The sequence below is a fragment of the Anolis carolinensis genome, chromosome 3 (assembly GCF_035594765.1).
Source record: "Anolis carolinensis isolate JA03-04 chromosome 3, rAnoCar3.1.pri, whole genome shotgun sequence".
Classification (NCBI taxonomy): Eukaryota; Metazoa; Chordata; class Lepidosauria; order Squamata; family Dactyloidae; genus Anolis; species Anolis carolinensis.
Window position 1 is genome coordinate 280,073,012 of NC_085843.1, and position 13,845 is coordinate 280,086,856.

General features: G+C 40.0%; 1 protein-coding gene across 7 annotated transcripts in view; it reads right to left on the reverse strand.

The window, feature by feature from the left end:
- dvl3 (dishevelled segment polarity protein 3) overlaps nucleotides 1-13,845 on the reverse strand; it is a 54,967-nt gene that overhangs the window by 23,851 nt on the left and 17,271 nt on the right. For all 7 annotated transcript variants that reach the window (XM_062976875.1, XM_062976876.1, XM_062976872.1 and 4 more), the window contains exon 2: nucleotides 2,150-2,219. In XM_062976875.1, coding sequence (XP_062832945.1) covers nucleotides 2,150-2,219 — 70 coding nt within the window. The remainder of the gene's footprint in view (nucleotides 1-2,149; nucleotides 2,220-13,845) is intronic.

Consider the following 13,845-nt stretch of genomic DNA (forward strand, 5'->3'; position numbering starts at 1 on the left):
AAAACATACAACAACCCTGTGATCCCGGCCATGAAAGTCTTCGACAACACAATATTGACACCTGTTTAGCAGGGGGAGCTCTGGATACTTCCCCACTGACAACTGAAAGAGTCCGGAGCTTTGTTTATTTCTTTAGGTAAAACTCAAAGTTTCAGGAGTCTGTTATTAAGTGACTCAGCAGGACATGCTACAATTACTTTAAAAATGAATGGCATATGTTGACATCTATGGAACAAGTAGAAAGAACGGCATAGCTCAAGTATTGCTTTTCTTAAATGCTTGGACCAAAAGTATTCTGTGATACAGATTTCTTCAGATTCTGGAATACTTGCAGATACATAATGAGGCATCTTGAGAACGGAACTCAAGTCAAAACATTAAGTTCAGTTATGTTTCATATACAGGCAGCCCCCAAGTTGCAAATATCCGACTTACAAACGACTCATAGTTAAGGATGGGGGTGAGACAACAGGAAGTGAGATAACTTTGCCCCTCAGAAGGAAAATTAACTCCTAGAAGATTTCTCATGAGGAAAAGATTTCTCAACTGAAGCTTTATCACCAATCCTTTTTTCTACAGCAAGCCAATTTTTCAAAATCCAATTCTCACAGGGATACAGACAGCAAAACAAACAGGACAGGCATGTTCACCCTTGCCTGTTCCAACTCACATACAAATTCAACTTAAGAACAAAACCTCCAGGACCTATCATAACTTGGGGACTGCCTATACACCCAATATACCTAATCTGAACATAGTTTTATACACAATATTTCTAATGATTGTTAGTTTTGCGCATTAAACAAAGTTTGTGAACATTGAACATCGAATATTTCAGTATCTCAGCCACCCATGTGGACAATTCTGGATTTTTGAATTCTAGCTATCAAGCAATAAACTGGTGCTTGATATCATTATCACATTATTCCAATACCAAAAAAAACTATCCCGGCTGCCGACTGCTTTCTGGGGCCAATTCAAAGTGTTGGTCTTAACCTTTCAAGTCCTAAACTGCTTGGCCTTAGCTAAGAGAATGCTCAATTTGTTATTAAATCTTCCTGGATGTTGGTGCTTCAAGTGAATACTATAAATCACTAAGCCTGCATGGCAGGTAGACAGGACTTTTACTGTTTTGCTTCTACAATGTACAATGTGCCCACCTCTCATTTCTTTATTCTAAATGAGTCTGTGTAGCATGAAGATTTGTATTTAAGACAGTAACTGAATAATGACTCTTTTTCCAGAACTCATTACAGCATGCTCCACAGCGCGCTCCACCTTCGCAAGTTGCCTCCTCCAGATCTCTTTACTTGTTTACAAGAAAAGGAACTGCCTTGTTAAGTCAAGTTCCATCTACCTGCAAAAATAGTTGTTCAGATGGGATGCTGCACTGGAGTTCACAGAACAATTCAGTCAAGAAAGGAAGAGGTTGTCACTTGCCAGTAATTACATAATTACAACTAATAAAAGTCTGAAACATTGAAAGGCTTGCCAAACCAAGTTTCACTGAAGCGTCTTGAACAGCACTTCCTATTGCCCGAAGCCAAGTTAGATAAACTGTTCAAAACGGCCCTATGTAATGTTATCGATAGGTATGTTGGGGAACAGAAAGGGATAGGATTTAGTTCAATCCTAATAAATGAAGTTTACCCATTTCCTATTTAGTCTCTTGCGATTTTTCTTTCCTCCAAGTCTTGGTATGTTTATCTGGGAATTCAATGAACTTCATGAGACTTGCAACACAGCGGATTGTTTTACGGTTCAATAATCTTACTCTGAAATCTCCTCCTTGTAATTTAGATTCCAGGGAAGAAACCAAAAACCAGATTAAGTGAACCTGAACATGGAATGAAATACAGTATCCGTCTCTTTATTCTGCAGAGGCCCACTTGAACCACTCAAATCTTTTGAGTCATTCACTGTCAAAGAAAGACCCTGCACCAGATGAAAATCTTCCAGCTGGTAGTGAAGAGAAGCCTAGGTCTTCTGGTACCACAATGCATGCAAGATGGGGGAAGACTGGTGAATTGCCTCAGCTCAGGATTACGTGGACACTTCACGGCTCCACTCTTTCCAACATGGCATTTTCTGTTTATTCAGCCCTTTTAACAGCAATCTGCAAAGGAAACTAGTCCAGAGACCTGCTTACCCATGATACCACTCGGCCGTTGAAACAGGGAAGCCTTGCATTGTCATCGGAGATTTCTTCCTTCACAACCCTGTAAAAAGGAGAAAGAGAGATGAGATGTCAGAGACAAAATGAACCTAAGAGGAAAAAGTAACAGAGCAGGCCAGTTGATACTAGGACTTGGCTCATGTTGACTTTACGGTCATTATAAAGATTTCCTAAGGAGATTTTTTACGAGGCAGGGATAGGGGGTGGGTAAGAAGCCCAACAGGGCCTTTCCAGTCCATCTCCTTCAGAGCAGGAACACCAGGTCATTCAGACTCAAAGATCCAATATTCCACCACTGGAATAAATTAAAGAAGACTGCACATACAGTAGAGTCTCACTTATCCAAGCTAAACGGGCCGGCAGAAGTTGGATGTTGGATAATAAGGAGGGATTAAGGAAAAGCCTATTAAACATCAAATTAGGTTATGATTTTACAAATTAAGCACCAAAACCTCATGTTATACAACAGATTTGACAGAAAAAGTAGTTCAATACGCAGTAATGTTATGTTGTAATTACTATATTTATGAATTTAGCACCAAAATATCATGATATATTGAAAACATTGGCTACAAAAATGGCTTGGATTATCCAGAAGCTTGGATAAGCAAGGCTTGGATAAGTGAGACTCTACTGTATTACGAATTTGGTTTTTTGGGAGTTTTTTTTTAAAGAAAATACTTGACACCAACAGATATTTATAAAATCACAATGCAACAGCAGAAGAAAAGAAGGTTATCTACTGTCCTTCATATTGAAGCTCCCGCTTCCATCCCACAAACACAACAGTTTAGCACATACAGATTCTGAATTAAACACTAAGAAGCTGTTTAAAGTCCATTCAAAATTGGCAGGGCTGTCAACTAGGAAACTCTAGAGTCTTCAATTCCACTTTTGAGAAGCCCCTGGTATCTCCTGGGATTTGGCTCCAGGATCCCCTATGGATACCAACATCTCTGGATGATCAAATCATATTCTATATAGCAACGTAGCAAAATCACATCCCTTATATAAAATGACAAAACCAACGTTTACTTTTTTGGATTTTTTTTAAAAACAGAGTATTTTAATCCCTGGATGGTTGGATATCCAGGACCAACCGTAACCTAATCATTTACAAAATAATTCACAACCATTTCCCCTCCAGGGGTATTTTTGCAGGTATTACAATACTTGCTCTCCTTTCTTCTCAAAATCCATACCTGGTAACTGAGGTTACATATAGGATCACCTTCTTCAATATCTTGTGTTGTATGCGTTTTAATTGTATTTTATCTGATGTTTTAATTATGCTGTATCCCGCCTCAAGTCACAGTGAGAGAAAGGTAACAGATTTATCATCACCATCATCACCATCATCACCATCACCATCACCATTGAGCTAAATATTCTTGTAGATAATTACTAATTTACTAGTATTCTATCCTGTTGGCAATTTGTATATTTTATCAACTCGCACTTGCGCCAAGTAGGAAGCCCAACCCAAGCCCTTTCCAGTTTTCACACACACACACACACACACACACACACACACACACACACACACACACACACATATATATATATATATATATATATATATATATATATATCTGACATTGCCCAGGTTTGTATCCCCTAATGCTATTTATTAGAAATATTCATTGCTAGCTGAAGGCTTTGTTGGGTGAGTGGGCTTACTAACAAAAGACCCTTCCCAGAAATGCACAGCAGAGTAACTTATTAGCAGCAGTGTGACCCAGCACCAGTAGCAAAAGTGATAAAAAGAACAAAACCGCACAGGCCAATGTATTATCTTCCAATGGAGTCTTTTATTTGTAGCAAAATAATATGGTTGCACTATTTACAAGAACAAGGTTTCCATAACACAAAGTTCTTTATACAGTAGAGTCTCACTTATCCAACATTCGCTTATCCAACATTCTGAGTTATCCAATGCAGTCTGCCTTTTAGTAGTCAATGTTTTCAATACATTACGATGTTTTGGTGCTAAATTCGTAAATACGGTAATTACTACATAACGTTACCTTGTATTAAACTCTTTTTCTGTCAATTTGTTGTAAAACATGATGTGTTGGTGCTTAATTTGTAAAATCATAATGTAATTTGACATTTAATAGGCTTTTCCATAATCCCTCCTTATTATCCAACATTTTTGCTTATCCAACGTTCTGCTTGTCCGTTTATGTTGGATAAGTGAGACTCTACTGTACTTCCTTCTTTGCTTCCATGCTGGGCTTCTTTCTCATGCAGACAGACAGCTTCACTCTCACAGAGTTTCCTCTCACACCAAACTTTCACATGAGTTTCACACAGTAGCTTTTCAATCAGCAGCCTTCACACTGGAGCTTCACACATGAGGCTTCTTTCATTGAAGCTTCTCACACACTGAGGCCTCTCTCACACGGAGGTCTACTAATATTGAGGCTGTTGTAGCCCAGCCTGCACCTGAGCCATGTGACCCTTAGGTTGGGCCTATTCAGCCTGTGATTGTACCTGCACCTGACCTGTCGGGTTGGGGCCTAGAATTCCCATGCAGCCAGGTGAGACTGCTGTTCTAGCTCTCTTAAACCATCTCTCTTTCTAAGGTACTCTTTCCATCTATCTATTGCCCTCTTGTGGTTACATCTGAACACTACATACATACCTATTGATTCGTTTTTTGAGGCCTACACCCAAATGAGGTGGACTTCTAAGTTGAAACCACACCAGTATTTTCAGTTAAATCATGAAGGTTATGTGTACCAGGTTTGGTCCAGACCCATCAAGCAATGTAGGAGCCTTTGCAGAACATGCACACACACATAATATACATTCACATATATATAGATTTCAGAAACATAACTGTGTGTTACTGGGATGGGCGTATTTCCCCCCAAAATTATGAAGGTTGAACTGGAACCTTTTCTCAAAACATAACAGAGAAGGGAAGGTGAAATTGAGCCCATCTGGATATCACACGCAGAAGTTGTTCCCTTTACAATGCTGTATCACGGAAAACTTTATGATCTCACTCGGATCCTATGTTTACTTGGCAAAATTGTATTCAGATGAAGAAACTGATTTCCTTTTTATTGCTGGCTTGTGGAATATGCATCTGCAATCCCCCCATCCTATTAATGCAAGGAACACATGTTTTGAAGGAACATATCTGGCAGACAGCCCTCACAGCTGTGTATACAAAGCTCCAATGGGCAGCGGAGGCATGCAAAAAAGGAAAAGAATACAATTCTGCATGAAGAAAAATGACGTTTTTGAAACTAATTTGCATTATACAGACCTCTTCAATGCGATTTTTACAGGTTTAAGCAGGGGCTGCACTTCTTTGTACAGCCTCTACAACCACCAGAAACAGCACACTGGAGATTCTGGGGCTTAGTTCAAATGCTTCAAATCCTGGAGCTGTGACTGTGTGTACTCAAAGCTTCAAGTACAGAATGAAAAGCGGCTGCTCCACTACTTGGCCCTGTAGCAACTCTAAGCAGTAAAAAGCACTCAGTTGGTCAAGCTGGATGCCAATACAAGAGACGTAGGCAAATGTCCTTATCTGGTCAAAAAGCAGGACTGTTTCGCCTCCTCCACTCCAGTTTCCAGCTTAAGCCGTTAGCTCCAGCAACTGCTTTAATGCCTTTGGCTGAGGAACACAGGCCTGCAGCCCTGGGTTTGGAAATGGCTGGGTTCAACCTTCGCTTGGCACAAAGCAACAGTTATTTGACAAAGGGCTTTGAAAAGCTCTTCACAGCTCATCCTGGTTTAACTGCTTTAACTTATTTTCTTCCCAGAAAATGACAAAGGCACCGTGTCAGGACACTCTGTAGTACAAGGCAAAACACAAAAACTATGTTTTCCTTTCAACCTATGGAGTGCTGTATCAATAAAACTAGTTTTGAAATGCCGAAGAATGCCTAAGATCCTGTTCTGTCCCTGCCAAATCCACCCACACATACACACACACACTTCCAAAAGGCCATATGTTCCTGTCAGAACTAGATAGGCTTTGAAGTCTCCTCGCTGGATGGAGCCACATAAGAATGAAACACATTTGTTTAGGTCAATACCTCATTGGGGTACAGCAGCAGCATGCAGATTCCCCCCACCCACCTACCAAAGACCCCTTGACAACCATGCTGCTGTTCTGTATTTTATCTCTGACCCCACCCCATCCTACCCCCAACGTCATCTCAGGAAACCTTGGATTCCTCCAGCCAGGCACTTTAGGAGATAACCTTGTTATTATGCCCTTTACTCTGACGCCCTTTACTCTCCTGACCTTTGGTGGTTGAAGTTGATATTGTTTTAATACTTTTTATCTTGTTTTATGTATTTGTTAAAATTTGTGCCTGAATTCATTTGTGTTTTATATTGCTTGTTACTTGTTTTCATTGTCTTGTTTTATATTTTATCTTGTTTACATTATGTCCTTTGGGCTTGGCCCTGTGTTAGCCGCCCCAAGTCCCTTTGGGGAGATGGTGGCGGGATACAAAAATAAAGTATTATTATTATTATTATTATTTACAAATGTAAAAAGAGAGTACAGGTATACCTCAATTAACAAGATGTATGTTGAGAAATCATAAGAGGATATGACTCAATGGGAAAAGACAATAATACTTGACCAAGTTGAAGTAAAAGAGGAAGACTGTGTTACAAGTGTGTTGATTGAATCAAGGAAGCCCTGGTTCTGATTTCTCAGCAGGGTTGTTAAAAACCTGCCGTCATTATTAACAGCCCTGTCTTGGCAATCTCTCACTCAGAGTCACCATAAATAAAACCTGACTGGGCAGCATCACAGCACTTAATGTATAATAATTACAATACTCTAAAGCTTGGGACTATACTGATTATATTGCGGTTGCAATAATCTTTTCAATCCTTCTATGCATTATGCTCCACACCATGATGAATAGCTGCTATTCATCAAATGAATTCTCACTCAGTTTATGCAGTTTTACAGGTTGATAGAGTGCCCCCAAATTACATGTCATAATCCCATCTGTGCAGCTAAGGAGTCTTGCAGCTGGCCAATATGAGTCCGGGAGATATCTACGACCCTTAACCCTTTACTCTCATGCGACATAGGAATTCTGAAGGATAAGGAGCAACACTCAACTGTAATACAGCTTTTTTCCCAATATAATAATAATAATATGTTACACACTTAGCCTCCAAGCGTGTAGTGAAGGGAAGAGTCACACTTCCGCATACAAATCTGTCCAGGCAGCATCCTTAGAGAAAGTTGAGTGCTCCCTGAAAGTTGAGGCCTTCACAATGGTCAAAGCAGAACAAAGTGACAAGTGAGGAGCCACAAAGAAAAAGGTGCCAGTTGCTACTTTGGATCCTGGTAACCCAGTCCTTCCAAGTGGGCTGTCAAATTGGTCTTGGCTCTAGTTGAATGGCAGGCAAACAGTATTCTAGAAAGCAGCTGGGGCTGTGGAATGTGCTTTGCCAGCAGAACAACTCATTCCTGGAAAAGCCTCAACTCTGTAGGAGGCCAGGAACGAACTAAAGAAGAGAAAAGAAAAACCCCTTGGTCTCTGTATACCTCAGAGAGAGAAACGACCACAAAGCAGCGGCCTGGCCATCATCCTTGAAGCATTAAAGATACTAAAGTTTGGGATATTGGAAAACTATTATCAGAAAAGCAGGGGCCAGCTTCAAGGCTGCTTTCTGGGACAGCACTGGAATGGCTCTAAGGCAATGAGTGACTGCTGTGATGAAGTACATCTCTCCATTGACAAGAACCACAAATTACAGTGATACTCATAGCAGCAATGTGTCTGGGTGCCCAAAATGCTGGAAGACCTCAGTTTCAATATATGAGATCATCTAATTATTTTCTGCTGGTTATACCCCTCATATACTCACTACATCTTTGTCTCACAGGTAGGTCACAGTACAAAAAAACTGGTGTGTTAGACTGCATATTGGTCACAGCACACCAGTGGACTACAATCACGTGAAATGTTATCACATACACAGCTCACAAACACTCTAAACCAGCACAAGGGATCAAAGACATGTATCTCAACGTTCACTGCAGTACCTACCTCATTTCCATTTAATTTGATGGGTTTGTTTGATACCTTTGAAGCTCCAAATCTCCATCCAGGCCGATTTGTAACAAAATACAATTAGGAGCTTAACTACCTGGCATTTTCAAGTAGAGTCGATGGAGATTACTATCATAAACCCTGCAGAGTCTCTATCAGTCAGTGTTGACAATACTGAACCACATGGGCCAATAGCCTGACTCTGTGAGACAGCTTTCTATCTTAGTAACCTGGGCTTAGTAACCTATGGATGCAAGAGCTGGACCATAAGGAAGGCTGAGCGAAGGAAGATAGATGCTTTTGAACTTTGGTGCTGGAGGAAAATCCGCAAGAAGATCCAACCAGTCCATCCTCCAGGAAATAATGCCCGGCTGCTCACTTTGTTGGACTTTGGCCACATCATGGGAAGACAGGAAAGCTTGGAAAAGATCATGATGCTGGGGAAAATTGAAGGAAAAAGGAAGACAGGCCAACCAAGTGCAAGATGGATGGATGGTATCCTTGAAGTCACTGGCTTGACCTTGAAGGAACTTCTTTTTATTGATCAGACCACAAGAAATAAGGGGCTTTTTGTATTTATACCAGAGATTGCCCCAATCCACAAGCATCTTTCTACTTGACAATACTGAGGGATGATAGTGCCTACTATCATTCACTTCTGCTTCAAATGGAGAATCAAGAGTGTATTTACATTACAATAGAGTCTCGCTTATCCAACATAAACAGGCCAGCAGAACGTTGGATAAGTGAATATGTTGGATAATAAGGAGGAATTAAGAAAAGGCCTATTCAACATATAATCCCATGGAGAGGTAGCTCTTATCATGGTAGCTTTGATGAGAATGCTTAATGTTTGTGTCTTATCTTTCCATCAAAGTGTGTCTTAAAAACCAGAGCAAATTCAATTTTGTTGCTTCAAAATCTCAGGGAAGATCTGTCGGCTATATTTCAGAGGAAGAAATGGCATAACTATCTTTTTAGTATTCTTTGCCTAAGAAAACTCCATAAAATTCATGGGGTGACCATAAGTTGACAAGCTACTTGGAGAAACATATGTGCACATATACATCTATTATGTTTGCCTGTCAGTAATACCAGAATAATTCAAATCATCCTGAACTAGCTCAGGTTCTCTCTTCTCTTCATTCACTCAGTCATTTCCGACTCTTCGTGAAAACGAAACCAGGGCCAAGCAACGGTTCATAGCTCGAAAAGCTCATAAAAAGGGACACTCATAAATTGAGATTCTGTTATATTAATTACTATGTGCCTCAAAGTCAACTGAGACTTACTTACGGCAGCCCCATCATGAATCTGTCTCAGGTTTTCATAGCAAGATTTGCTCAGGGACAATTTGACACTGCCATCTTTTAGGTTGAGAGTGCAGAACATGTCCAATGCCACCCAGCTGATTTCTGTGGCCAAGCCAAGATTTGGGCCCGGGCTTCCCGAAATCCTAATAAAGTACTCAAACCACTACACCACACTGATTCAAGAAATATGGTGTCTTTTTCCAGAATACTGAAACAGCAAAGGATTACAACCAAATGTGTTCTGACTTGCTTTATATATATGAAAGCAGTGAGTGTATGGCTTCAGCTTGGATTCTTTCCTGCCTGTAAAAGATTTTCAGTACCCTGCTCTGGCCACATTTCAGTTTTCAATGACTGAGCTTTCCTTCCAAAATCAATAAAAGCTTAACCAGTCTGGATGATCCCAAGCTCTGAACAGAGGATAGTGCCAAATCAACAATGTGAAACAAATTTGTAGAAGTCTCAAAATAGTAATGGCCACTTGTGTGCAAAAGCTGGCAAGCTATGAGAGAATACTGTTTTGCCAAATGTGTGGACCCTGGCATGGTACCTTGCTTGGGGCCTTGCCACTCCAAACATAGGCCCCACATGCACATGCTGTTCAGCTTTTGCTGGAGAAAAACAGCATGAATGGAACTGGTGTGCAAATTAGGTAAAACCTACTGGTGTTACATAGATGTAAATTCAGCAGTCAATTTTTGCCCATGTTGCACAATGAGGAACTAGAGCAGTAGAGACTGGGATAAATGGGAGATATATGCTATGATAAACCTAGCATAGGGTGGCATAAAAACCGTGGAAAACTGTTTCACTGGGCTGTGATTGAAAAGAGTGCCTTAATACAACTGTCAAATAGTCTTAAGGTCTAAAGTCATGCTTTGTTTGGTTGTCAAATTGATGGTTGCTTGCTAGCAGTAAATAGAATTTTCCACAAGGTACTACAACCCACAAGCACATCTGGCTTAAGTTGAGCAAAATGTTCTCCCTTATGCAAATACAGTAGAGTCTCACTTATCCAACTCTCGCTTATCCAACATTCTGGATTATCCAATGCATTTTTGTAGTCAATGTTTTCAATACATCATGATATTTTGATGCTAAATTCGTAAATACAGTAATTACTACAAAGAATAACTGCGTATTGAACTACTTTTTCTGTCAAATTTGTTGTATAACATGATGTTTTCGTGCTTAATTTGTAAAATCATAACCTAATTTGATGTTTAATAGGCTTTTCCTTAATCCCTCCTTATTATCCAACATATTCACTTATCCAACGTTCTGCCAGCCAGTTTATGTTGGATAAGTGAGATTCTACTGTATATGACATTGTTTTCAGTTTAAATGACATTATATGATATGCAAATAATTTAAAACCCCTCCCCTCTGTTACATCTTTCCTTTGCTCAGACCCTCATGTCGCCAGTGGACAAAAATCAATTCTACCAAGAGGAATGATAGTGGAGGAGGCACACATCTTTCTTCTACTTCATTTTACCCACGTTACCCCAACTTTACCCCACGTTACCCAAACTTCAGCCTTACCGGCTGTTAGGAATTGTGGGAGTTGAAGTTCAAAACACCTAGAGGGCCTAAATTTGCCCATGCCTGATCTAGACAAACAACTGCATGGAACTAACATCTTAGAACAATACAGGCATTGAAGATGTTCCAAAGAAGGTGCCTAAAATGATTATTTGCTCTGAAGAGGAAGAAAGGAATATATTTTGCTTCATTCATTTTGGTTCCTGGAAATGGATGGCCTTGAGATCATCATTCAGCACCCTTTAAAAACCAGGAAATGCATACACAGGCCAAAACGTGTTCTGCTCTCCTACTAATAAACAGACTATCCTTTGAGCATTGTGAGACTTGTTTCTTTTTTTCCCCTTGCGATCCACTGGATACTCAGCAGTTTATGCTTCTTTGGCTACCTTGTGGGAAGAGAAGCCAATATGAGAGGCAAGCAATCAGCAGATGAGTCAGTCAACTGACATGCAATGACAAATACTCTATTCAGCACATCCCCCTCCCCCATCAAACCAATGAGTTCACCAAGCACAAAGGAAGCCCCATGTGTTGCCTCGTTTTGCACATTGTCAGCTATTTCCTTAATTACCAGAGAATTATGCCATGGACTCTTTGGAAACTGCCTTGAATCACAGGGCCCATTGTGCAGAAGACTCGCACTGCTGCTCAGTGGGACACAAGTGGCTGAGGAGTGAAGGATTTGGTTCTGCTAAAGACTTTGGTCAGGAACTACCTAGGAGCTGGGGATAATTTCAAGAGCAAACATCAATATATATATGATTTTTTAAAAATCAAGGAAGGCTTTCACAGCCGAACCATGGTTTGAGCTTTCAAAGATATAGTTATACTTTAGAACTGCATCTTTGTTTTATCTATTCCACACTCCAATCTTTAAGTCTAAGGACCTTAAATGCAAAAATAATGCTTGTTAATTCATTCAGTCATATGCTGATCAATTCAGTCATGAAACACTGCAACAAACTAAGGTGAGCACATTTTTGTGCTCCAACCACAAAGCATGGTTCGTCATTGCTGATGCATTTTCAAACTGCGGTTACCTTATATACTAATGTAGAAGTCCACGAATTTTAGTCAAAACGTTCAACCAAAAAACCAAAAAAGGTCAATGTGATTATTGTACCTTAACTCATCAAAAAAGGAACCATCATTTCTTGAGTAGAGTGATGAAAAGCATGACTGTGACCCGCTCCTAAGAGAGGAAATCGTGGTGGTGGTCAGGGGTGGCTGGGCTCCTGAGGTAGCATTAGTGTTTTCCCCAATCCACAAAATGACCCTCGACTTATCCACAGGTGATATTGAAATCCACAATCCGGCCTTTGACTTATACATGAGATCATTGTATATATGAGCATATAAAGGGAGTTTCCTTTCATTTACAAAGTATTTAAACTGGGCTGTAATATGCTTCAATCACAAAGCATCTCCATAAGACTTCAAGCCAATGCTTCCATACCAACGACGCAGGTAAAGAAACCCTTTTGGTAAGAATGACAAGAGACTGTGTAATGTGTCCTGCCAGGAAACAGCTGAAATTTGGCCTGCACTGTTTTCAATAGGTGATTAAATCTGAAGTGTCAAACGAGATCTGAATGAAGAGTTCAAAAATAATCTTAAAGATGCATCAACAGACCACACAATTGCTGTAATAGCTTCACTGTTAGTTTGAGAATGGGACAAGAGTGTTCAGGCTAAACCAGAAAGCAAAGTAGCCCCCCACCCCACCCACTTGCCACAAGGAGAAGATGACTCACTGATTCAACAAGGTCTGAGCCAGAACTGAGTCTGTTGGCAATCCTTTGCAAGTCAGAAGCTGCCAAGAGTGCAGAAGTGGTCTGGATGGTCCCCTCAAAAACCACCAAAATGTACAGAATCTGAACCCATTCTTTTTCAGAACTGGAAAATACCTAGCAGTAGTAATACACAGTACAGCACTATGTTCTCAGGATGAAATCTGAATGCCTGTTTTTCAGAGACCAGCTTCAGCAATGAGGTGACAATCAATCATTTTATTTTATTGCAGAAAAGAGTTTTAAGCAATCAAGAGACATATCTCCTGTAGGAGCCTTTCATGTGTAACCTAATATGACATGAACACTAGCCAAATTAAAATAGAAAATCTGCCACTAGCAATCATTTTTCATATGGAAAAGTACTTCTATAGCTCATACTTTTTCAAAGGAATAATCATAATCACTTCCAGATTACAGAACATTTTATTTGCTGGTCACAAACCATTCTTGCATATCAACCTTATTTCTTCCATTGTTGCAGAAGCAGAGAGATTATACAGCAATGGGATACTAGATCGGTTTGCCCTGTACCATGATAAACTGAAATGGAAACTTGGGAAATGTTGTTCCACATAATCATTAAAAACTTTTCCTAGCAGGACTGTCATCACTCACACAAAGCTAAAGATTTCCTTTCCCTTAAAATACATTAGTTCTTCAGATATTCCCTGTGATAAAGTTGCATTGGGGGGAAAGTTATTTATGGAGCAAGCAACAATTTCATTAATAAAGCAGGCGTTTGCCCTTAAGAACTCCTTCCCCTGCCTCTAATTGTGAAAGAAAACAAAAGAGAGGATGCAAGGGAAAGACTGAATAAGAATAAAAAGATATAAAGGCATCCTATAACATCGCTGAGATGGATAAAAACACATTTCTACCATGAGTTTTTGTGGACACCAAAGACTTTATTTTTGCTAGCGGATTAAAGATTCAGCTTCACAGGAACAGAAAGGTTTGAGAAAGGG